This window comes from Papio anubis, chromosome 13, assembly GCF_008728515.1.
Source record: "Papio anubis isolate 15944 chromosome 13, Panubis1.0, whole genome shotgun sequence".
Classification (NCBI taxonomy): domain Eukaryota; kingdom Metazoa; phylum Chordata; class Mammalia; order Primates; family Cercopithecidae; genus Papio; species Papio anubis.
The window spans coordinates 45027413-45052744 of record NC_044988.1 but is presented as its reverse complement, the minus strand read 5'-3'; the positions used below and the strand labels follow the sequence as shown (position 1 = coordinate 45052744).

The window sequence follows — 25332 nt, the reverse complement described above, 5'->3', positions numbered from 1 at the left end:
TTTAAGGAACTCCGTCAAAACAGTGGTTGACTACTAAGCTAACAGAGACTTCACTAGCTACACATGACAAAGGATACAACTTTATGAAATTAGTTCAGAAAGACAGCCTTTACAAAATCAGTTCTGACTTTACACAGTCAGTCACTAAATATAAAACAACAACTAAAGCAAGCAGCAACAACCGTGGAGATGGGGAGAATCTTATTTCCAGAGTTGTCAGATTATAATTTTCAAAATATCTACTTTTCAACAAAAAATTGTATATCCCAGGAAAAAAGAAAGTATGGCTTATTTCCAATAAAAACAGAAATGAACAGAAACTGTCCTTGAGGAAGCCTAATCATTGACCTTACCACATAAGTACTTGAAATCAATTATTTTAAATGCGCATATAAAGTTATAGAAAACCATGTACAAGGAACTAAAAAAAACCATGAGAACAATGTCTTCCAAAATAGAAAATGTAACTGAAAAGAAAAACAAGCAAAACATACATTTTGAAGTTGACACATTCAAAATTTGGTGGCGGGGTGGGGGTAGTTAGAAAAAAAAAACACCTGTCAACCAAGAATTCTATTTGTGACAAAAGTGTCCTTAAAAACGAAGGAGAAAGATAGCAGCCAGACGGTGGAAGAGGAAGCCCCGGACTCTCCTTCCCCCATGGACACACTGATTGAATGGCACATATCAATTCCCTTTATGGAAATTCCAGAAAGTAGCTGAGAGGCTCCTGCAACCTGGGCAACAAGAAATCAGTCACACTGAAACCACTGGGAAAGCCGAAGACACTCTCTAATCATAATCCCCATTCCCAGCACAGCATCATATTATCAGGAGGGAACTCTCAGCTCCCAACTCTTTATGAGAAGGGAAGGAATTGGACTGTGCATATGATGTCCCACTCTTCAGAGTTCTATCTACAGCACTGGCTTTTGTTTCACCTGTGTTTGAGTACTGACATGACCCAACATATGCTAGACCCACAGAGAAAAAAAGGTGGTGGTTTGGACTAGAGCACAGATATTCATAACAGCTCTCCCCTGGCTTGGCACAGAAAGGACCAGTGAAAAAAAAATCCCCTGCTCTCAGTCTCTGCCTTGGGAGGAAAAGAATTGGGCCATACATACAACATCTCAACTTTTCCAAGTATTAGCAGAGGGTAATATTTCTATCTTTTGTCTTGCCTGTCTCAAAGCACTGATGAGGCATAGCGTACTCTAGAACCCTGGAGCCTTTAAGAAGATGACAGTTTGGACTAACATAGAAGTTTGAGAGCCCCATAGAAGCTCTGGCCGAGTTTATTGGTGAAGGTCTTCTCTGGTACAAAGCCAATCCTTGAAGACTGACAGAGATGGCAGGTTCTTTTTTTCTTTTTCTTTTTCTTTTTTTCTTAATACATAGATACCAACACAAAGAGTCAAGGAAAATGAAAAAACAGAGAAACATAATCCAAAAAAGGAACAAGATAAAACTCCAGAAACCAATACTAATGAAATAGAGATATATTAATTACCTGAAAGAGAATTCAAAATACTGTCATAAAAATGATCGATAAGCTCAAAAAAATAACATATGAACAAAGTGAGAATTTCAGTAAGAAGAAAGTTTAAGAGAAACAAGTATTAGGGCAGAAGAATGTAATAACTGAAAATTCAAGAGAAGTTCAACAGCAGACTAAAACCAGCAGGAAAAAAAAATTGGTGAACTTGAAGACAGGCCATGTGAAATCATCCAGTCAGAGGAAGAAAATAATAATAGTAATAAAGAATAAAGACAGCTTAAGGGACTTACAGAAAAACATCAAGCAGACCAATATATGGATGACAGGAGTCAGACAAAAAAAAAAAAAAAAAAAAGGGAAAGAAAAAAAAAAAGAAAGTTTATTCAAAAAAATAATGACTGATAATTCCCCAAATCTGGGGAAGAAAATGAACATCCAAATCCAGGAAGCTTAATGAACCCTTAATAAGATGAAACTACAGAAATCCACACCAAAACACATGATAATCAAATTTTCAAAGACAAAGAGAATTTTGAAAGCAGCAAGAAGAAAATGACTCATTACAAACAAGGGAATTCCCTATTAAACTATCAATTGACTTTTTCAGCTCAAACTTTGCAAGCCAGAAAGGAGTAAGATGATGTATTCAAAGAGGTGAAAGGAAAAAAGAATGCTATCTAATAACACTATACTTGGCAAAACTGTCCTTCGAAAATGAAGGAAACCTAAAAACTTCCCTGACAAAAGCTGAAGAAGTTCATCACTAACAGACTTGCTTTACAAGGAGCACTAAAGGCAGTTCTTCAAGTAGAAATAATAGAATGCTAAACAGCAACACGATACCATAAGAAAGTATAAAACTCAAAGGTAACTATATAGATACACAGAATGCTTTATTACTCTAGTGGTGGTGGGTAAATCACCTTTATTTCTAATGTAAAAGTTAAAACACAAAAGTATTAAAAACAACTATAAGTAAAAACTATGTGAATGGATACACCATATAGTAAATTGTGACATCAATAACAAAATATGAAGGGAGGAGGAGTAAAACTGTAGAGTTTTTGCACGTGATTAAAGTTAAGTTGTTATCAACTTCAACTGTCATAACCATATTTTATATAAGCCCCAGGATAACTGGAAACAAAATACCCATATAAGTTGCACCAAAGTAAAAAATAAATTAATAAAAGCTTAGCAACACAAAAAAATCAATAAAACACAAAGGATGAGAGCAAGGGAGAAAAATGAACTGAGAACTGTGCACTAAGGAACTCCAAAAGCTGTGGAACTCCAAAAACAAATGAACTATAAGACGAACAGAAAATGATGAACAGAATGGCAATAATAAATAATTTCCTATCAGTAATTACTTAAAATGTAAATAGACTTAACTTCTGATAAATAAATAGATTTAACTTCCAATAAAGAGACACAGAGTGGCTGAATGGATTAAAAAAAAAAAACATTGGCCGGGCGCGGTGGCTCAAGCCTGTAATCCCAGCACTTTGGGAGGCCGAGACGGGCGGATCACGAGGTCAGGAGATCGAGACCATCCTGGTGAACACAGTGAAACCCCGTCTCTACTAAAAAAATACAAAAAACTAGCCGGGCGCAGTGGCGGGCGCCTGTAGTCCCAGCTACTAGGGAGGCTGAGGCAGGAGAATGGCAGGAACCCGGGAGGCGGAGCTTGCAGTGAGCTGAGATCTGGCCACTGCACTCCAGCCTGGGCGACAGAGCAAGACTCCGTCTCAAAGAAAAAAAAAAAAAAAACACGATCCAACTATACACTGTCTATGAGAAACTCATTCTAGACTTAAGGATGTGCATAGACTGAAAGTAAAGTGTTGGAAATAGATATTACATTAGTTACCATTTGGTAACCAAAAAAGAGTAGGAGTGAATATATTTGTATCATACAAAATAGATTAGAAGCCAAAAACTGTCAGGAGGGACAAAGAATAACATTATATAATAATATAAGAAAACAGTCTCCAGGAACATATAACAATTTTAACAATTATATACACATACATATACACACATATACATACACACACACACACACACACCCCTAACAACAGAGCACCTAAATATATAAAACAAACATTGGCAGAACTGAAGGGAATACAGACAGCAACACAATAACAGTAGGAGACTTCATTACCCCACTTCCAATAATGGGGAGAATAACCAGTCAGAAAAAGAAATAGCAAACACAAACAACACTATAGACCAAATGAACCTAATGAACATATGTAGACCGTTCCAGTATACAGCAGCAGAACACACATTCTTCTCAAGTGTACACAGATCATTTTCTAGGATATATCATATGTTAGGTGTCAAAACAAGTCTTAATAGATTTAAGAATATTAAAATCATACCAAGGTTTTTTTTCTGACTATAATGAAATGAAACCAGAAACAAAGTACAGAAGAAAAACTGGAAAATTCACAATATATAGAAAAAAAAAAACAAATTTTTGAACAACCAATGGCATAAGAAAGAAATCATTAGGAAAGTTAGAAAATATCTTGAGACAAACGAAAATGAAAATGAAATACAACATATCAAAACTTAAGAGACTCAGTGAAAGCAGCAGTAAGGGGAAACGTACAGCAGTAAACACCTACATTAAAAAAAAAAAAGAAATTTCTCAAATAAACGATTTAATTTGGCACCTCAAGGAACGAGAAGAGGAACAAACTAAACCCAAAGTTAGCAGAAGGAAGGAAATAATGAAGATTAGAACAGGAAAAAAATAGAGAACAGAAAAACACAATAGAGAAAATCAGTAAAACTAACAGTTTGCATTTTGAAAAGATGAAATTTACAAACCTTTAGTAAGACTAGGAAAAAAAAGATAAAACTAAAAAAAAAAAAAAAAAAAAAACACACACACAAAGAGGAGAAATAATAACTGATACCACAGAAATAAAAAGAATCATGAGAGACTACCATGAACAATTATATGAAATACAGTAGATAATCTAGAAGAAATGGACAAATTCTAAGAAACATGCAACCTAATAAGAACGAATGATTAAAAAAAAAAAAGAAATTCTTAAACAGAGGGTGGGTGTGGTGGTTTATACCTATAATCGCAGCACTTTGGTGGCCAAGGTGGGAGGAGTACTTGAGGCTAGGAGTTCAAGACACCCTGGGCAACACAGTGAGATGCTATCTCTACAAAAAAAAATAACAATTTAAAAATTAGCAGGATTTGGTGGCATATGCCTGTAGTCCCAGCTACTTGGAGACTGAGGTAGGAGGATCTCTTGAGCCCAGGGGTTTGAGGCTGCAGTGAGCTATGAGTATGCCACTGCACACTCCAGCCTAGGCAACAAAGCAAGATACTGTCTCAAAACAAACAAACAAACAAACAAGAAAGAAAGAAAGACACAAAGATGGGGATGGGTTGGGTGGGGGGAGGGAAGGAGGGAAAATCTTGAACTATTTAATAAGGAGATTGATTCAGTAATCAAAAATCTGACAAAGAAAAGCCCAGGACCAGGTGGCTTTACTGATGAATTCTATAAAACAATTAAATAATTAACATTAATGATTTTCAAACTCCTCCAAAAACCTTGAAAAGGAGGAAAAACTTCCAAATATATTTTATGAGACCAGCATTTTCCTGATACCAAAGCCAGACAAAGATATCACAAGAAAAAAAACTACAGGCCAATATCCCCAATGAATATAGATCCAAAACTCCTCACCAAAATATTAGCAACTGAATTCAAAAGCACAATTAAAGGATTAGGTGCCATTACAAAGTGGGATTTATCCCTGGGATGTAAGAATGGTTCAACATGCAAAAATTAATTGTGACACACAACATTAACAGAATGAAGGACAAAATTCGCACCATCATCTCAATAGATGCATACAAAGCATTTGATAAAATTGATAAAAATTCAATAGCCTTTCATGATAAAAACTCTCAACAAACTAGGAGTGGAAGAAAAGTACCTGAACACACCAAAGGCCATATATGTAAAGTCCACAGCTAATATCACACTCAATGATTAAAAACTTAAAGCTTTTCCTCTAAAATCACGAACAAGGTAAGGAGGTCTGCTTTTACCACTTGTATTCAACGTTATCATTGAAATGTCCTAGGAAGCATGATTTGGCAAGAAAAATATGCCACTAAAAGCACAAGAAACAAAAATGAAAACAGACAAGTGAAACTACATCAAATGAAAAAGCTTCTGCATAGCAAAAAATAATAATAATCAATATAATGAAAAGGCAACCTATAGGATAAGAGAAAATACTTGCAAACCATATAAGGGGTTTAATTTCTAAAATAAAAGAGGTTAATTTCTTATAGCAAAAAGCAGAAAGAAACTAATGACCTGATTTTACAATGGGCTAAGAACTTGAATAGACATTTATCCAAAGAAGACATACAAATGGTCAACAGGTATATGAAAACATCCTCAATGTCACTATCATCAAGGAAATAAAAATCAAAACCACAGTGAGGTATCACCACATACCTATTAGGAGGACTATTATAAAAAAATTTTTTTAAAGACAAGTGTTGGCAAAGATGTGGAGAAACTGGAACTCATGTACACAACAGCAAAGGAATGTAAAGTGGTGCAGATGCTATGGAAAAAAAGTATGGAGATTCCACAAAAAGTTAAAATTAGAACTACCACATATGATTCAGCAACCACTTATGGGTATTTATCTAAAAGAATTACAATAAGAATCTCTAAGAAATATATACAATCCCAAGTTCACTTCAGTACTATTTATAATAGTCAAGATCTAGAAACAACCTAAATGTCTATTGAGAGATAAATGAATACATAAAATATGGTATATATAGTCAATAAATATTACTCAGCTTTTAAAAGGAAGGAAATAATCAGCCTTTTAGAAGAAGGAAATCCTATGATATACAACAAAATGGATGAACCTTGAGGACATTATGCTAAGGGAAACAAACCATTCACAGAACAAATACTACATAATTCCACTTATATGACGTATCTAAAATAGTCAAACTCATGGAAAAGGAGAGTAGAACGGTGGTTACCAGGGGCTGGGGTCGGGGAGGGCAAAGTGGTGAGTTGTTAATGAATAGGTATAAAGCTTCAGTTATGCAAGATGGGTAAGTTCTGAAAGTCTGCTTTATAACACTGTACCTGTGGTTAACAATATTGTATTGCATAGTAAATATCCATTAAAAGGCTAGATCTTAGACTAACTGTTCTTACCACAATAAAATTAAAATTTTTTCTAATGAAGGAGAAACTAAGACATTTCAAGACAAACAAAAGCTAAGGGAATTCGCCACTAGATCTGCCCAATAAGAAATGCTAAAGGGAGTCCTGAAATGAAAGGATACTAGACAGTAACTCAAATTCACATGAAAAAATAAGGAACGCCAGCAAAGGTAACCATGTAGGGAAATATAAAAGTCAGTATTAATGTATGTTTGGTTTGTAACTCCTCTTTTTCTTCTATAGATTTAAAAGACAGCTATATAAAACAACCATTATAAACTATGTTGATGGGCACACAATATATAAGGATGTAATTTGTAACAATATGAAGAGAAAGGATGAAGCTATATAAGAGCAAAATTTTTAAACATAATTGGTACTACGCTGGCATTAATTCAAACAAGACTGTTTTGAATTAAGATGTTAATTGTAATCACCAAGGGTAACACTAAGAAAACAACTAAACATGCATAGTAAAATAAAAGAGAAGGGAATAAAAAAAATGGTATACTACCAAAGATCTATCTAATGCAGACAAGAAGGACTAGTAGAGGAACTGAGGAACAAAACAGATATAATACATGTAAATAAAATGGCAGAAGTCCTTCCTTATCACGATTATGTTAAATGTAAATTGATTTAAATATCCAATTGAAAGTCAGGAGTTAGCAAAATGAATGTTTTTCAAAACGTGATTCATTTGACACTGTCTATAATAGATTCATCTTAGATACAAAGACACAAATAGGTTAAAAGTGAAAAGACAGAAAAAGCCCACGCCAACAGTAACCAAGCGAGCTGGAGCGCCTCCACTAATATCAGACAAAAGACTTTAAGATCAAAATTATTGCAAGAAACAAAGACATCATATAATGATAAAAGAGTCAATCCATCAAGAAGATACAATAATTTCCACATAATCTCAAAATATATGAAGCAAAACTGACCAAATTGAAGAGGAAAAAGAGTTCAACAATAACATTTGGAGACTTTGACATCACGCTTTCACTAATGAATAGGACACCCAGACAAAAAACAATCAAGGATTTAGAAGACTTGAACATCATAAACCAACTACACATAACAGACATATGTAGAACACTCTACCTAACAAAAGAATACATATTCTTTTAAAATGCACATTTAACATTCAGCAAGACAGACCATATTCTGGACCATACAACAAACTTTAACAAACTTAAAAAGAATAGAAATAAAACAAAGTATCTAAACCATATAAAATTAAATCATAATTCAATAGCAAAAAAAAGGTGTGGAAAATTTCCAAATATTCAGAAATTTATCAGCTCACTCTTAAATAATAAGTCAATGAAGAAATCATAGAAATTAGAAAATACTTTGAAATAGGTGAATATAAAAAAATAATAAAACAAAACTTCTGAGATGCAGTGTAAGCTGCATCAGACAGAAATCTATAGCTGTAAATGTGTACATTAAAAAAGAAGAAAGATCTCAAATCAATAACCTAACCTTCCAGCTTGGAGCAAGTAAGAGAGAGACAGAGAGCACAAACTAAACCCAAAGCAAACAGAAGGAAGAAATAATAATGTTCTAGAGTAGAGACAATACAAAATAGAGGACAGAAAAACCATGGAGCAAATCAAGGAAACCAAAAGTTGAACCCTTAAGAAGACAAATAATATTGACAAACCTTACCTAGACTAACCAAGGGAAAAGTTACTAAATTACTAAAATCAGAAATATAAATGGGGACATTACTACTAACCTTACAGAAATAAAAACAATAATAAGATAATGAGCAATTGGATATCAAGTCAGATAACTTAGATAAAACAAACCAATTCCTAGAAACACACAAACTACCAAAACTGACTGAAAAAGAAATAGAAAATCTGAGTAGATCTATAACAAGAAAAGAATGAATCAGTATCAAAAAACTTCCAGATAAGAAAAGTTCAGGCCCAGAAAGTTTCACTGGTGAATTCTGCCAAATGTTTAAAGAATTAACACCAATCTCTCAAATTCTTGAAAAAAAATGAAGAGAAGGGAGCATTTCCTAATCTATTCTGAGGTATTACTTTGTCCTAAAGCCTGACAAAGATATCACAAAAGAAAACTACAGACCAATATGTCCTATGAATTTAGATGCAATAACCCTTTAAAAAAAAAAAACCCTAGCAAACCAAACCTAGCAGCATATTCAAAAGACCATACACCATAACCAAGTGAGATTTTTCCCAGGAACACAATGGTGTTCAACATACATAAATCATGCTAGGTAGTACAAAACATCAGTAGGATGAAGGAGGGGAGGCACAACATGATCATCTCAACTGATGCAGAAAAAGAAAAGCATTTGACAAAACTCAACGTCTTTTCATGATAAAAAACACTCAAAAAACTAGGAACGGAAGAGCACTTTCTCAAACTGATAAAGAGGATCTATGAAAAAACCCACAGCTAATATCATGCTCAATGGTGTAAGACCAAAAACTTTCCCCTTAAGATTAAGAAGAAAACAAAGGTGTCTGCTCTCAACATGTCTATTCAACACCATACTGGATGTTCCAGTCAGATAATTAGATAAGGAAAAGAAACTAAAGGCATCCAAATTAGAAATAACTAAGTAAAACTATATTCATAGATAATACAATCTTACATGTAGAAAATCCTACAGAAGCTATACATGCACACAAAAACTACTAGAGTTAATAAATTCAGCAATTTTTTTAGGAGACAAGATGAACACATAAAAGATAAACATACAAAAATCAGTTGTACTTCTGCACACCAGCAATTAAGAATAAAAAATTAGACTTAAGAAAACAGTTCCATTTAAAATAGAATTGCAAATTATAAAATAAAGAATAAACTTAACCAAGAAGATGCATAACTTGTACACTGAAAACCACTAAACACTGTTGAGAGAAATTAAAGAAGATCTAAATAAGCAGAAAGGCATTCTCTGTTCATGAATTGCAAGACTTAATATTGTTAAGATGACAATACTCCCCAAATTGATTTATAAATTCACCATAGCAGCTTTCAAAATTCCATTGCCTTCTTATGTAGAAATGGACAAGCTGATCCCAAAATTCACATGGAATTGTATGAGAGAACTTGAATAGTCAAAACAATCTTAAGACCTCAAAATCTCACATTTCTCAATTTCAAAACTTAATAGAAAACACAGTCATCTCAGAGCAGAACTGAAGGAGATAGAGACACAAAACCCTCCAAAAAATCAATGAATTCAGGAGTTGGTTTTGAAAAAGATCAACAAAATTGACAGACATGCCAAGACTAATAAAGAAGAAAAAAGAGAAGAATCAAATGAAGCCTTAATAAAATGATAAAGGGGATATCACTTACCGACCCCACAGAAATACAAACTACCATCCAGAAATACTACCAAACACCTCTCGCCAAATAAACTAGAAAATCTAGAAGAAATAGATAATTTCCTGGACACTTACATTCTTCCAAGACTAAACCAGGAAGAAGCTGAATCCCTGAATAGACCAATAGTAGGCTCTGAAATTGAGGCAATAATTAATAGCCTACCAACCAAAAAAAGTCCAGGACCAGATGGATTCACAGCTGAATTCTACCGAGAGGTACAAGGAGGAGCTGAATTACCATTCCTTCTGAAACTATTGATCAATAGAAAAAGAGGGGAATCCTCCCTAGCTCATTTTGAGGCCAACATCATCCCACAATACCAAAGCCTGGCAGAACACAACAAAAAAAGAAATTTTAGACCAATATCCCTGAGAACATGTTAAAATCCTCCAATAAAATACTGGCAAACCCCGGATTCAGCAGCACATCAAAAACTTATCCACCATGATCAGAGTGGAGCTTCATCCCTGGGATGCCAGGCTGGTTCAACATTAGCAAATCAATAAAACATAATCAGCATATAAGCAGACAGAAGACAAGAACCACGCAGTTATCTCCAATAGATGCAGAAAAGGCTTTTGACAAATTCAACAGCCCTTCGTATTAAAGCAGCTCAATAAATTAGGTATTGATGGAGGCATTACCTCAAAATAATAGAGCTATTTGCCAACCAAACCCACAGCCAATATCATACTGAATGGGCAAAAACTGGAAAAATTCCCTTTGAAAACTGGCACAAAACAGGGGATGCCTCTCTCACCCTCCTACCAAACTTATAGTGTTGGAGGTTCTGGCTAGGAGCAATCAGGCAAGAAAGAAATCAGCGGTATTCAGTTAGGAAAAAGAAAGAAGTCAAATTGTCCTGTTTGCAGATGACATGATTGTATATTTAAGAAAACCCCCATTGTCTCAGCCCAAATCTCCTTAAGCTGATAAGCAACTTCCTTAAAAGTCTCAGGATACAAAATTAATGTGCAAAAATCACAAGCATTCTTATACACCCAGTAACAACAGACAAACAGACAGCCAAATCATAGAAATGAACTTCCATTCACAATTTAGCCAAAGAGAATAAAATACCTAGGAATCCAACTTACAAGGGATGTAAAGGACCTCTTCAAGGAGAACTACAAGAGCCACTGCTCAGTGAAATAAAGAGGACACAAACAAATGGAAGAACATACCATGCTCATGGATAGGAAGAATCAATATCATGAAAATGGCCATACTGCCCAAAGGTTATTTATAGATTCAATACCAACCCATCAAGCTACCAATGAGTTTCTTACAGAATTGGAAAAAACTGCTTTAAAGTTCATATGGAACCAAAAAGAGCCATCTCCAAGACAATCCTAAGTCAAAAGAACAAAGCTGGAGCATCCATGGCCTACCTGACTTCAAACTATACTACAAAATACAGTAGCAAAACAGCATGGTACTGGTATAAAACAGAGATATAGACCAATGGAACAAGACAGGGGATCCTCAGAAATAGCTACACATCTACAACCATCTGATCTTTGACAGGCCTAGGAAGAGAAACAAGAAATGGGGAAAAGGATTCCCTATTTAATAAATAGTGCTGGGAAAATTGGCTAGCCATAAGTAGAAAAGCTAGAAACTGGATCGCGCTTTCCTTACTCCTTATCTGAAAATTAATTCAAAGATGGATTAGAGACTTAAATGTTAGACCTAATACCATAAAAAACCCTAGAAGAAAACCTAGAGTAGTACCATTGGGACATGAGGCATGGGCAAAAGACTTCATCATCTAAAACACAAAAACCATGGCAGCAAAGCCAAAATTGACAAATGGGATCTCATTAAACTAAAAACCTGCACAGCAAAAGAAACTACCATCAAGAGTGAACAGGCAACCTACAGAATGGGAGAAAATTTTGCAATCTACTCATCTGACAAAGGCTAATATCCAGAACCTACAAAGAACTCAAACAAATTTACAAGAAAAACAACCCCATCAAAAGTGGGCCAAGGATATGAACAGACATTTCTCAAAGTATTCATACAGCCAACAGACACATGACAAATGCTCATTATCACTGGCCATCAGAAATGCAAATCAAAACCACAATGAGATACCATCTCACACCAGTTAGAATGGCGATCATTAAAAAGTCAGGAAGCAACAGGTGCTGGAGGGATGTGGAGAAATAGGAACACTTTTTACTGTTGGTGGGATTGTAAGCTAGTTCAGCCATTATGGGAAAACAGTATGGCGATTCCTCAAGGATCTAGAACTAGATGTACCATATGACCAACCATCCCATTACTTGGGTGTCTCAAAAGGATTATAAATCATGCTGCTATAAGACACATGCACGCATTATATTTGTGCAGCACTATTCTAATAGCAAAGACTTGGAATCAACCCAAATGTCCATCGGCCAGTGACAGACTGGATTAAGAAAATGTAGCACATATACACCATGGAATACTATGCAGCCATAAAAAGGATGAGTTTATTGTCCTTTGTAGGGACATGGATGCAGCTGAAACAACATCATTCTTAGCAAACTATCCACAAGAACAGAAACCAAACACACATGTTCTCACTCATAGGTGGGAACTGAACAATGAATCACTTGGACTCGGGAAGGGGAACATCACACACGGGGCCTATCATGTCGGAAGGGGGAGGGGGAGGGAGGAGAGGGATTGCATTGGGAATTATACCTGATGTAAATGGCGAGTTGATGGTGCAGCACAGCAACATGAACACAAGTATCACATTATGTAACAAACTACCGTTATGCACATGTACCCTAGAACTTAAAGTATAATAATAAAAAAAAATAAAATAAAAAAATTAAAAAAGGAAAAAAAAATAAAAAATAAAAAAAAGAGAAAACACAGTCATCAAAACTCATGGTACTGATATGAAGAGAGACATACAATTCAATGGAATAGAATTGAGAGTCCAGAAATAAACCTATACATCTATAGTTAACTGATTTTCAAGAGGAATATGAATGATTCAACATGATCATTCAATGGGAAAAGAACAGTCTTTTCAACAAATAGTGCTGGAATAATGGGACTGCCATATAAAAGAATGAAGTTGGGCCTTTACATGATAGAATATATAAAATCAATTTTATATGGACTAAAGACCTAAATGTAAGAGCTAAAATTATACAATTCTTAGAATAAAACACAGGGGAAAGCTTCATGACTTTGCATTTGGACATGGATTCTTAGATATGCCAAACACACAAGCAGCAGCAAGAAAAAAAAAAATTAGATTTCATCAAATTGTAAAACTTCTGTTCACCAAAGGACACTATCTAAATATAAGGTAAAAAGACAACCTACTTGATGAGAGAAAATGTTTTCAAATCATATATATAACAAGATTCTAGTATCCAGAATATGCAAAGAACTCTTAAAACTCAACAACAAAAAGACAATCAACCTGATTTAAAAATGGGCAAAGGATGTGAGGAGACATTTCTCCAAAGAAGACAAATGATCAATAATCACATGAAAACATGTTCAACATTGTTAGTCATTAGGAAAATGCAAATCAAAAACCACAGTGAGATACTATATAATAGCCACTAGGATGGCCATTAACAAAAATTGAAACTAACAAGTGTGAGCAAGGATGTGGAAAAATTAGAATGCTTATCCATAATGGTGCAGATTTAAAATGGTGCAGTCACTGTGGAAAACAGTTTTGTGGTTCCTCAAAAAGTTATCAAAGTATTGTTATATGATTCAGCAGTTCCACTGCTAGCTACATACCTAAGAGAAGTGAAAACAGACCTTCAAACAAAAATTTTTACACAAAATTTCACAACAGCATTCACTATTCATAATAACCAAGAAGAGGAAACAATCCAGTGTCCATCAGCTGATGAATGCCTAAACAAAATGTGGTATAACTATACAATGGCATATTATTCAGCCATAAAAGGGAATGATGTATCAATAAATGCCACAACATGAATGACCTTTGAATAAATTATACTAAATGAAAGAAGCCAGACATCTAAAACCACATATTGTATTATTCCATTTACATGAAATGTCCAGAACAGGAAAATCCATAGAGACAGAAGGCAGGTGAGTGTTTGCCAGGATGTAGGGGAAAGGGATATAAGAAATAATTGCTTCTTGGGTACTGGGTTTCTTTTGGAGCGATGCATATGTTCCAGAATTAGCTGTGATGGGTGCACATACTGAAAGCCACTGAACTGCGCACTTTAAAATGGTTAAGCTGGAGAGTTTTTTCAAAACAAGTTCAACAGTTTTGGATTTTCCAAAAAAACAAAAAGCAGCCAAAATTTCAACTCAAGAGAGAAGGGTGTGTTTTTAAAAATGCAACTCATGAAAAGTTATGATGATTTTGTTTCTTCTTGTTCTTATGTTTCTTATCTCCAATACCTTGAAATTGGCCCACCCAAAACAGTGTATTATAAAATTAAGTTCTGACCTACATTAAAAATGGGCATAAAAATATATATCTAAATGAAATTAATATAAAACTTACATTTCTTTGGAAAAAAACTATGTTTTTTAACTGAAATGACTGACCTTCCTTATTAAATAGTTACCAGTCCCAAATGGAATTTTGAAAATAATATCTAACCAACTGTTCTGTGTAATACAGTTGTAGTATTTGAAAAGTTGAATGAAATGTGTTGCTTAAAAGCTAACAAGTATAAACCAAATGTAATTGTTTTTCCTAAAAACAAATATGTTCAGGTAAGTTCCTTAACATCCAAGAAAAGAAATGATGTCTGCAGGAAAACAAGTTCTTTCTTCTATTTGATTAGTGTCAGAAGTTACTATTAAAATTCAACTCAGTGGGTAAGACTTAGTTTTATTCTAGAATGAATGGTACCAACCTTGAAAACACATATGTTTAAAACAGTAGGAAATATAAATAGTCATACTATTTTACTATGCACAGTAAACTTTGCTAAAGAGTTTGGATGTATCCATATTGATTTTTACCATCCTGTGAAAGAGCCTGGACCCTCCTTCCACACTACTCTTTGTTTCATCAAAGACAGCAAAATGCCAATGGAAAGTCCAAGGCAGCCAGAAAAATAAACCTATTGAACTCTGGCATGAAGACAGGTGGGCGTGCATCTTCCTGAGACCTTCAGAGGACTCTCTGGGCCACCTCCTTATCACTCATTCATTCTCACTCATACCTCACAGAAAAGAGAATTATCTCCAATTATCTTTCCTAAGTTTTCACTTCAAGCTTGAAAAGTAATTGATAATTTTAAAACCACTATATTAATAGAATTTTCTAAAGACATAAATCAAAATAATTACCTACTAAATCTGAAGAGAGAAAAAGCCATAAAGCAAAAGTAAATCTACAATGGCTATAGACCAGCTTTACAGACCGCTTTCTTTCCGTATGACACAAAAATCAAAAGATGAACTACAACTGAAGAACTGTATGATTCTAATCATCCTGTTGCAATCAGTCTTTATCATATTTAAATGATATATTTTGCCATTTTCATAAGAAAAGAAGAAGGTACAACATTTACATTTCATGTTGGTGATGGTTTTTCCCTGATGTCAAAGTTCATTCCCCAAGTTAGCTGCTGTCTAACTTTTTTTTCCTCCAACTGGGATGATGAAAAAACCAACTGGATTTCAAAGTCAACATTAACTATATAAAAGGGTGTGCCATGTATATGACGTAATTGGCTTTTCTATCTACCAAGTTCAAAAAAAATACCAAAGATGTCTCTTTCACTGCAAATCTAAATTACAGATTTGTGGCACATATAAATTTAATGTGACTATATTTAAACTATACTGACTAGCTAAACTTTTTTAAATGGGAAGGGGGAGAAATCATAGTTTCAAAGAAGCTTAGGAAATAGCACTCAGATAATTTTTCTTTTCCAAAATACTTTTGTTGACATGAAATAATGCTGGTCACTTTCAAAATATAAAAGAATACAGGGGCCCGTTGTTTTTAAAATGTTAAAATGCATTAACTATTAGTTTGCTAATTTTTATTTAATATGCCCTTCAAAAAGTTAGTTTTAGGGTATTTTAAGTGACTTATAAAATGATATTATATAAAAAACTGATTTACAAGGTTATTCTAAATATGATTCATTCATAAACTCCTAAACTCCATGTATCTTTAAAGTACTTAATGTTTGCATTTCCAATAATTTGCCTATCAGACAGTAGCAGAAACACATAAATAATGTTTCTCTGCTTTTGAATGATGAAATAATGAACATATCTTTCAGTGCAGAGTGGAGTGCTAACAAAACACATGGTCAATAAATATATTATGTTTTTACAAATATCATAATACTTTTATTATGCTGTTCATCACTGCAAATTAACACTCAGAGTTTATCATACAGGAGTAATCAAATTTGAAAACAATAGAATATATTAAATAATTAAATTTCTACTTTAAGAATATATTCTTACAAGTAAGAAAGAAAATTTCAATTTGAATAACATTACTACCTAGTTTACATATATGAGTATTACTAAATAAAATACATGTTTCTCTCCATACATATATATATATATAGGACTGTTGGTTTAAGAGTGGTAAGAGGTTAGACAGTGTGGTCAAACATTTTATCATTATGAGACATATAAGAATCTTAATGACCTCTGCTTTGTTCAGCAAAGACCGCAAATAATTCCAAGTACAAGTACACCAGTTTGGGGAAACCACTATTTTCATAGTCTTATTAAATATATAAAGTGAATTCTGAAAAAAGCATGCAATATAGCACTATGTAATGGAAATTTCCAGTCATCTGCATAGCATCTTTTTGTTAATTTATTTTTTTAAGTTACAAAATGAATTAAAGAACTTTGTGGCTAATAAAAATAATGACTAGGTGTCATGATACAAATTGAACAATATTAAAGAAAAATTACAGTACCTTGTGAAGCGTATTTTCTATTGCTCTCATGTGATTTGCAACACATTCTTTGTCTCTAGAAAAAATAAAAGAAAGATTAAGTGTTAGTAAAACTCAAACCTTACTACAACTGTTACACATTTTAGTGTAAGTCACTAGTATTAAAAAATAAGGGTCTGATATCATTGTTCTCCTTTTATTTTTTTAATTTATTTTACCTTTTTAAATTTTGATTTTTAATTCATTGTCCTCCTTTTAAATGTACAAAAACTAACCATATTCACTGATATATTTCCACATTTAACGCATATCTTAAATTTTGTTGCCTGTCCTAAATCGGGGTAGGGGAGAGTAAAAAGGTAAAAAAGTGAAAAACAAAGAAAAAAAAATTACAATTACATTATTGATCATTTAAAATGTGCTGTAAATGGTAAAACTTCATTCTTCTATTTGTAATGAAAAAGACTTTAAAAATCTTAGTGATGGGGATATATAATAAATGACCATACTATGCAAAATAGTATTTTCCTTTCTACACAGTCTTTTTATGCTATAATAATTACACAGAAAACTCCTCCGTGACTTGTCTAGGAATATGCAAAGTTACTAGTTTCTCCTATCAGCCTAGTATATTGAATTTAGCCTTCATAATGAAATAAAAAGTCTGAATGAAAATACTGAAGATAAAAATCTAATTGTAAATTGAAATTGAAAACTGTAAATAATGTATTAGTTCTCCAGATTTCAAATTAGCTTTCTTTAGTTTTACAAAAACATGTGCCCATGGTCACAGATCATAGACATGTCAAAATACTGAATTAGCAGCCCTGTTTTGAAAATACAATTTGAATCTGGAGGTTTTATTAGCCTATTTTCATTCATCTCAGAATTTTCTCAGTGCTATAAGACTTACTGGAAATTACCTGGGCTAAGCCTCTCATTTGACATGATGAAACTGGGAGTGAACAATAACAAAAAAACTGATTCAGTCAAACTTATATTTTAAAAAATGACAAAAACATACACCTTATATGGTGGTGCATCATTATACTGCTTTACAATTTCCCAAAAACCTCTCAGTGGTTATTCAAATATGCCAATATTTTGGCCTTGTGTCAATTCATGTTTTCATTATGTTTGAGCAATGTCACAAACCCAGTGGCAAAGCTTATGAATATCTGAAGATTGCGGATTCCTCATTCAGTGATTTATACACATTCTGTAGTTTACGGACTACATTCATATTTGATGATATTTTATGCTTAAGAGTTTCTCTCAAAAAATATTTAATAAACATATATTTTTGCAAGTAAAGAAATTCAGAATTCTAAAGTTAGAAAACACTGAGTTTATCAAAATTAGATGTTTCTTTATTCCTTGAAAATAGATTTTCTTTAAGCCACGCTGTTGCACAAAGAACTGTCTTAAAGTATTCCATGAAATTTGATATGAGGAACAAATAAAAATGCCCAAGAGAACTGTTCAATGTGAACTTCATAATGTATGTCAACTTGATTACCTGGTTTCAAAAAAAAAGGAAAGACATTTTCATCACATTTACATAGTGGTCTACTCTGAAAACTGTATGTTTTTCTACTTAAAATATTAGAATATACAGCTATAAAAATTAAATGAGTTTTCATGATCAATGTTTTATTGTATTTTTTAAATGCTATGATACATATGCTGATTGTATGCTAACATTTTTTTATGGAAATATTACTTGCAATATTAGTATATAATAATATATGCAGAGCAAACTTTCAGAGACAGTGAGGCAGAAGAGAATAGAAATGTATAACAGAAGATACTATGAAAAACTTATAAATAGAGTCTTACATTTCACGTTAATAAAACATAGTTTCTAACACGTAACACTACAACGGAGCCCAAAATAAGCATAATTAGAGGTTTTATAGAAGCTTATACTTTTCTGAGGTTTCTCTATAAAATATACATTTAGTATGTTAAGAGTTTTTCTGTTTTGAGGATATATCAGAGAATTTCAAAGAAAGACAGCTGTACTTTTGTTTTCTAACACTGTATTATCCAGGGCTAAAACCCGGAGCATGAAAGTAAGAATTGATCTTTTGTCTGTTTTAAGTGATCTCCCCAAGGTCCAAATGCTCACTTGGCTGCCATGCGGAGGGCACTCTCTGCATCATGGATGTTCTCCTCTAGTCGACGCTTGTCCTGCTCCAGCTGGGTAAGATGTCTATTGAGCTGACGCAGAGATTGATCTTTTCTTCTCAGCTCCATCTTTGCCTCGGAGAGACTCTGCAAGCAGACAGAAAACAGAGTTACTTGTCAGCCCTGATAATTAACTTCAATTTATGCCATAGGCTATTAAACAAAGAAGAATACAGACTGACTGAGAAGTAGACTTGGGTCATTACACATCAAAGTTTAACAAATTTTCTGCAAAAATTTTATATACTTACTAATTAGAAATGATAGAACTGATAAGATTTTGGAAAATGTTTGGTTACAAAATACAGTGCCATTTTATTTTTTAAAATACTGCAAGGCAAATAAATTGTATTCTTACTAAAAATAATCTGATTATAAAAATCTCAAGTTGTACTTTCTTTTAATGATGAAAAAATAAAGTTTTCAGGGTGGAAAGCACATGAAATTTAGAGTCAATTTTATTCTAAATAGAACTAGAGTTAAGAACTATCATATGCCCAAACTATGCATGTGATTGAGAAAATGATAGACCAGGATATCTATAAGAAAATGGTAAACCCAAGATGAAACAGTACCACCACTGTCTTTATAAATACATAGTTAGGTGGCTACAGACATTTCAGCAAACAAACAAATTGGACTCCAAAATAAAATTCACTTGCTTCCCAGTAAATAACTCTTACATCAAGGATCGCAACACAAATAGGATCAACATGTTTTAACTAATAAAGTTATAAATAATACTTGCATTCAGAATTATTTGTGTTGTATAAATATTTTCTTAGTCACAGAAGTACAAAATCTGTTGATTTATATTTGCTATCTACTTTAATTTGAAATATTAGCGCAAAAATTTCAAGATGCAATTGCGCAACTTTATATTGCAGGCTTAGAATCAGAAGCTCACAATTGAGAGAAGTATTTTCTAGACCTCACTTAAAATTCTAGGATGCAAAATAGTACAGGGATCAGAGGATCACTTAACACTAAAAATCTTCTTACTGCTTTGCCTAAAAAATTTCTAGAGTAAGCTTATCAAACAGTTTTTGATTAAATTTGTTGGATGGTGAGCTAAATAATTGACTGCATACACATAATTTTTTCTTCTTGCTCAGTTTAGCCACACATTAACACCCACACTGTGCTTCAAAAACCTAGTAAAGAATAAACAAAAATGTTATAATTTCATGTGTAAAACTCTTCTAACAGTATTCTTTCAGTGCATTCACAATGGGTAGTATTAAAAAAATGAATAGTATAAAAACTTAAGCTGTGTACATGCTAAACCAATCAATTCCCTCTAACTGCTGGTGAATTGAAAGCCATCATCAGTCAAACCACGTATTTTAAAACATTAAAAGTTTTAAAATTCACTTTTCAAATAGTCAAGTTACTGTCAAACAAATATAAATCAAAAAATTAAACAAATTATGACCACTTATGAGACATTGTATTTTGTTTTAAATCTTCACTATTAACAGATCTTCACACACGTTGCACCACAGAAATAGTCACTGATTCAAACTAACTTTAAAAACATGGCAAAGAATAAATTTTTAAAACCACACTAAACCTACTAATTTTGCGCCAATGCTAAGATAAATGCACTAAAGCATCATGAACTTTCTTTATTTAAAAAAGTAAAATCCTTTTGAGTTCCTTTTAAAGTCAGCATTTCTGACATCTTTCAAGTAACAAAAAAAACCAATTTTTCAAATATGAAGATCAAACTAATGGTCCACCACCAGTTATGGATAAAGCTTGAATTCTTCCAACAAAAACAATACACTTGTGCCAATCCATTCAAATTCTTCTGCTCAGTAACTCTTATGACTAGAGGTGCATATTTGTGAGGGGACTATCCAGCATTCAGTATATTATCTCTAACCTTATCCAGACTGAAGCTTGCTGATCCAATCTGAGGGAATCCATGACTTTGAAACCCACACTTGACTGTTCAACCATCCTATCATATCCTTTCAAAGAACATATAACTCATAACATTAGAATTTCTATTACATAGCTAAATCTTCTCGTTTCCATTCTTTCATTTTCATGTCTCAGGGGCAAACGACAGGAGTCACCAAACTCTTCTAAAGCTTACACTATTTCAAGGACATAGAAAAGAAACAAAAAGTGGTATAAACAAAGTGATATAATTTACACTTCCTTGAGTATGAAAACAAAAAGATAATATAGTTTTTTGGAAAAAAAGATCATAACTTATAGAATTCTCATTTGAAAAGAGGAGAATGACATCATGAAATATATCAGTGGGCCCTAAGATTGATGGGGATGGGTATAAAACACCAAGACATAAACCACAATTCAAGAATATATCTTTTCCCTAATACCTAACCTTTTTTAAATAACAAAAACAGAATATTTAAAAATCCTAACACTGAGCTTTAAAGAAAAATACATTTGAGTACATATATATGTACATATCACATATATATTTACAAATATATATCCATATATCACATATAATTTTAAATTCAGCTTTTCTTTTCTCCTGTTCAGATTGATCTAATTAAAACCCATGATAAACTTTATGGACTCTAATATTTCCAACTGAATGACTGAAACCAAGAGGGTGCGCCTCTAGGCAGCAAGGCAACAATGATAAGCAGCAGGTTAGCCACTAATTTCTCAACCAGGGTAGATTGTGAAAGTGTGATGTTCTGATATCCAAGAAACTGTTCAGGAGAGAATAGGATAAATCAAGTTTAATAACTCTGCTCCTAATTGTTCCCCCAATGCTCAACTCTAATTACTTGGAGAACTCTCCTGACTGTCACCTGATATTAAGTTGTTGGAGGCTGAGCCTGGAACAGCGAGATAATCAATAAACATTTAGTGGGGAGAAGAATGAAGATCCTGTTAAGCAGTGGGAACCTGCAGCACCCAAAGCCCTTCTGCTCATGAGAAAACCTATGGGACAGCCATAGTGATTGCAAAGCAATAATCCAAAGCACTGTTTTTAGGCCTTGAGGCCTTTAAGCAACAGTACATTTGAGGAAAAAAGGTTAACACGGTCACCCTAATTACAGCCCACTTTCACATACTTCATATATAAGTGAAGACAAGCCAATTAGGTAGAAAGGAAGATAAGGGAAGTTTTATTTGTATACTAATTAAACCCCTGATGAAATTAAAGGAAAAACATACAGCTCTGTAATTGTGTCTGAGAAAGGTCACTTCAGGTTCAGTTATCAGAACAGCACAGCCTTGAGATATTTCACTTAATCCACAATACAGCCCTCATTTTGTACTCAGGTCTTAATATTTACCAAGAAAAAAAATTCAAAGCCTGATATGAATTTATCTTTAAACAGTGTTGTGAACAATTTTAGCTGTTAGAAAGTTAAGGCTAGATATGATAAGAAGAGTCTTTTAAAGAGCAGAAAAAAATATTCTACCTACACAAGAACCAATGTCAAAATATTATTTATCAAAGGTTTCCAGTTTTCATTTTAAATCCAAAATGTTTTAAAGTGAATTTTTACAATGGTATTCCAAAATGACTGTATTTTAAAAGCTATTATATAATATCTTTATTGCATTTCTTTTTAGATAATGATGTCATTGCTTACCTTCATTTTCTCTGTTAAGGAAAAAAAACAATGCTTTCACTTAACTACTCCTATAAGAAAATACTAACATTTTATTGTTTCCCGAAATGATCATGAAAAGTTATTTACTATTAATAAAAGCTGGCAAGAAAAGTATGGATACAAAGGAAGTAGTCAAGTATAGGAAAAGCTTAGGAATAGAATACATGGTAGATGTGAAAATTAAATGACCTACACATTTTTTAAATGTATTTTTTCTTATCCATAGTTTCTGAAGTTTCTATAATAAGCATGTGTTACTATTGAATAACAGCAAAAATTATTTTAAGTCAAACATAATTTTATATTTCTAAAGCTTCAAATGTTTATTAAGGTAATAATTTTTAATTAATTATAAAATAAATTGAAATTCTATTACTTCACACCTATGAAAACATTTTTGCAATGAAAATTTTTTAAAATAACAGCTTTATTGAGATATAATCCACATACTAAACAATTCACTCTTTTAAAGTGTACAATTCAGCACGTATTCATAGAGTTGTATAACTATCACCAATGGAGGTCTTTTTTGAAGTAAAATTCTTTAGAAAAAAAAAAACCTTATCAAAACAATGTGGCTATCTAAATACAGTCTCTCTCATTGTTTCAGCAAACTCTAGTTGAAAACTGCATAAGAGATACAAAGTGTATCATTCTGTTTAGAAATGGTTTTTGAAATAAAAAATTTATGAAATGAATTCCCTGAATTGGAATATTTAATTAATAAATGTGGTATAGTACAAACATTAAAGTTATTTTAAAGAGTATGCATATCTCTTCAACTAAGATTTCTGGATGCCAAGCGAATCACCCAACATAGTTCTTTCTCATAAGGGTACAGTACAGCAGTGCTTTAGACCATTAGGCCTCTAGGAAGACCAAGCCCCAGGGGATATTGCTTTTATAGATTTTCTTTTGTCTAATGGGAAATATCTATGGATCTACATTCCTACACACTAAAAGCTAATGGCTTATTCAATTTGGTATAAAAAGTTAGTCATACAAAATGAAAGGAAAGACAACAACACAAGTGTTATAAGAACTAGGCTACATTTCCTGAGTCGGGGGAAAAAATAGAATATTTAAAGAAAAATAAACTTATTGCTGTCTGACTGTTTCTTTAAATAAACATCTCTAGATTACAATACATTTAGTTAAAAAGCTTAGTAAAATTAATGTTTAAAAAGGAAATAAGGCTATTTTCAGCCCTACTGTTACAATAACTAAAAAATTACATTAAAATAATTAATTACATAATTGCTAGGTGGATCAAACTGTACAGGTTGCCACAGAAACTATAAACATAAAATGATATAACACCCAAATTTACAAAAGGGCTGGGTAAGCAAGTTAGGAATGAAACTAAAGAATAATATATTTTATAATAAAGCCTGAAAATCTGTAAGATAAAACAATTAGGGCCGGGCACGGTGGCTCATGCCTGTAATCCCAGCACTTTGGGAGGCTGAGGCAGGCAGATCACGAGGTCGGGAGATCGAGACCATCCTAGCTAACATGGTGAAATCCCGTCTCTACTAAAAATACAAAAAAAAATTAGCCGGGTGTGGTGGCAGGCACCTGTAGTCCCAGCTACTCTGGAGGCTAAGGCAGGAGAATGGTGTGAACCTGGGAGGTAGCGGAGCTTGCAGTGAGCAGAGATTGCGCCACTGCACTCCAGCCTGGGCGACAGAGTGGGATTCCATCTCAAATAAAAAAAGAAAAAAAACACAAAAAATTAGATAATTTACAATAAAAATACAATAATAAAAGATGTTGGTATATAGTACAGTTTATATTTGAATAAATTTCTATCTTCGTATCCTATATTTTATATGAGGAATTTAACTACAAAGTTATGTAATTTAAAATAATCTTCCTTAGGGATACTATCTTTTATTGTTTTCTAGTAATACCTACACATAACGTAGGTGACATATTAATAAACTGAAGCGGAAGCTCAAATAACTTACCCACTTTCAGGGTTAAATAAATGGCAGTCCTAGTTAGAACTCACATGTCTAGTAAGACAACACATGTTAAGGTATCCTATAAACGGTAAAAGACTACACAAATGTAAAAGGCATGGTTAATATAATAATCACACTTCTACATATAATGTCATTACAGAGTGTTCTTTAAATCTCCACCTATATATGATAACTTATGAGGGTCTATACTATTTCTACCTCATTTATTTACTTACATATATACACACAAATATGTATAATTTTTAAAATTATTTTATCACACTTGAAAAAGATAAAAGGAAATTTTAACAAAGAAAAGTATAAAACACGTTACTTTTATAAATAGGCCATGTGACAGATGATTAACAACAAATGGGGCGAATGGGCAATGAAAACTCACCTTAAAAATTTCCAAGTATCCTATAAGATTTTGTTGTATAATGCCTCATGATTATCTGTACCTTATTCTCACATAGGCCTTTGAAAATGTCTTCCTAAATGGTGTCAATATAAAATAAAAAAGCTAAT

At 33.0% G+C, this 25332-nt stretch overlaps 1 protein-coding gene across 6 annotated transcripts in view; it reads right to left on the bottom strand.

Annotated features, from left to right (window-relative positions):
• CCDC171 (coiled-coil domain containing 171) overlaps positions 1 to 25332 on the bottom strand; it is a 501053-nt gene that overhangs the window by 113925 nt on the left and 361796 nt on the right. For all 6 annotated transcript variants that reach the window (XM_031654260.1, XM_031654264.1, XM_031654261.1 and 3 more), the window contains 2 exons: positions 19162 to 19307; positions 17052 to 17106 (listed from right to left, as the gene is read on the bottom strand). In XM_031654260.1, the coding sequence (XP_031510120.1) occupies positions 17052 to 17106; positions 19162 to 19307 (201 nt within the window). The remainder of the gene's footprint in view (positions 1 to 17051; positions 17107 to 19161; positions 19308 to 25332) is intronic.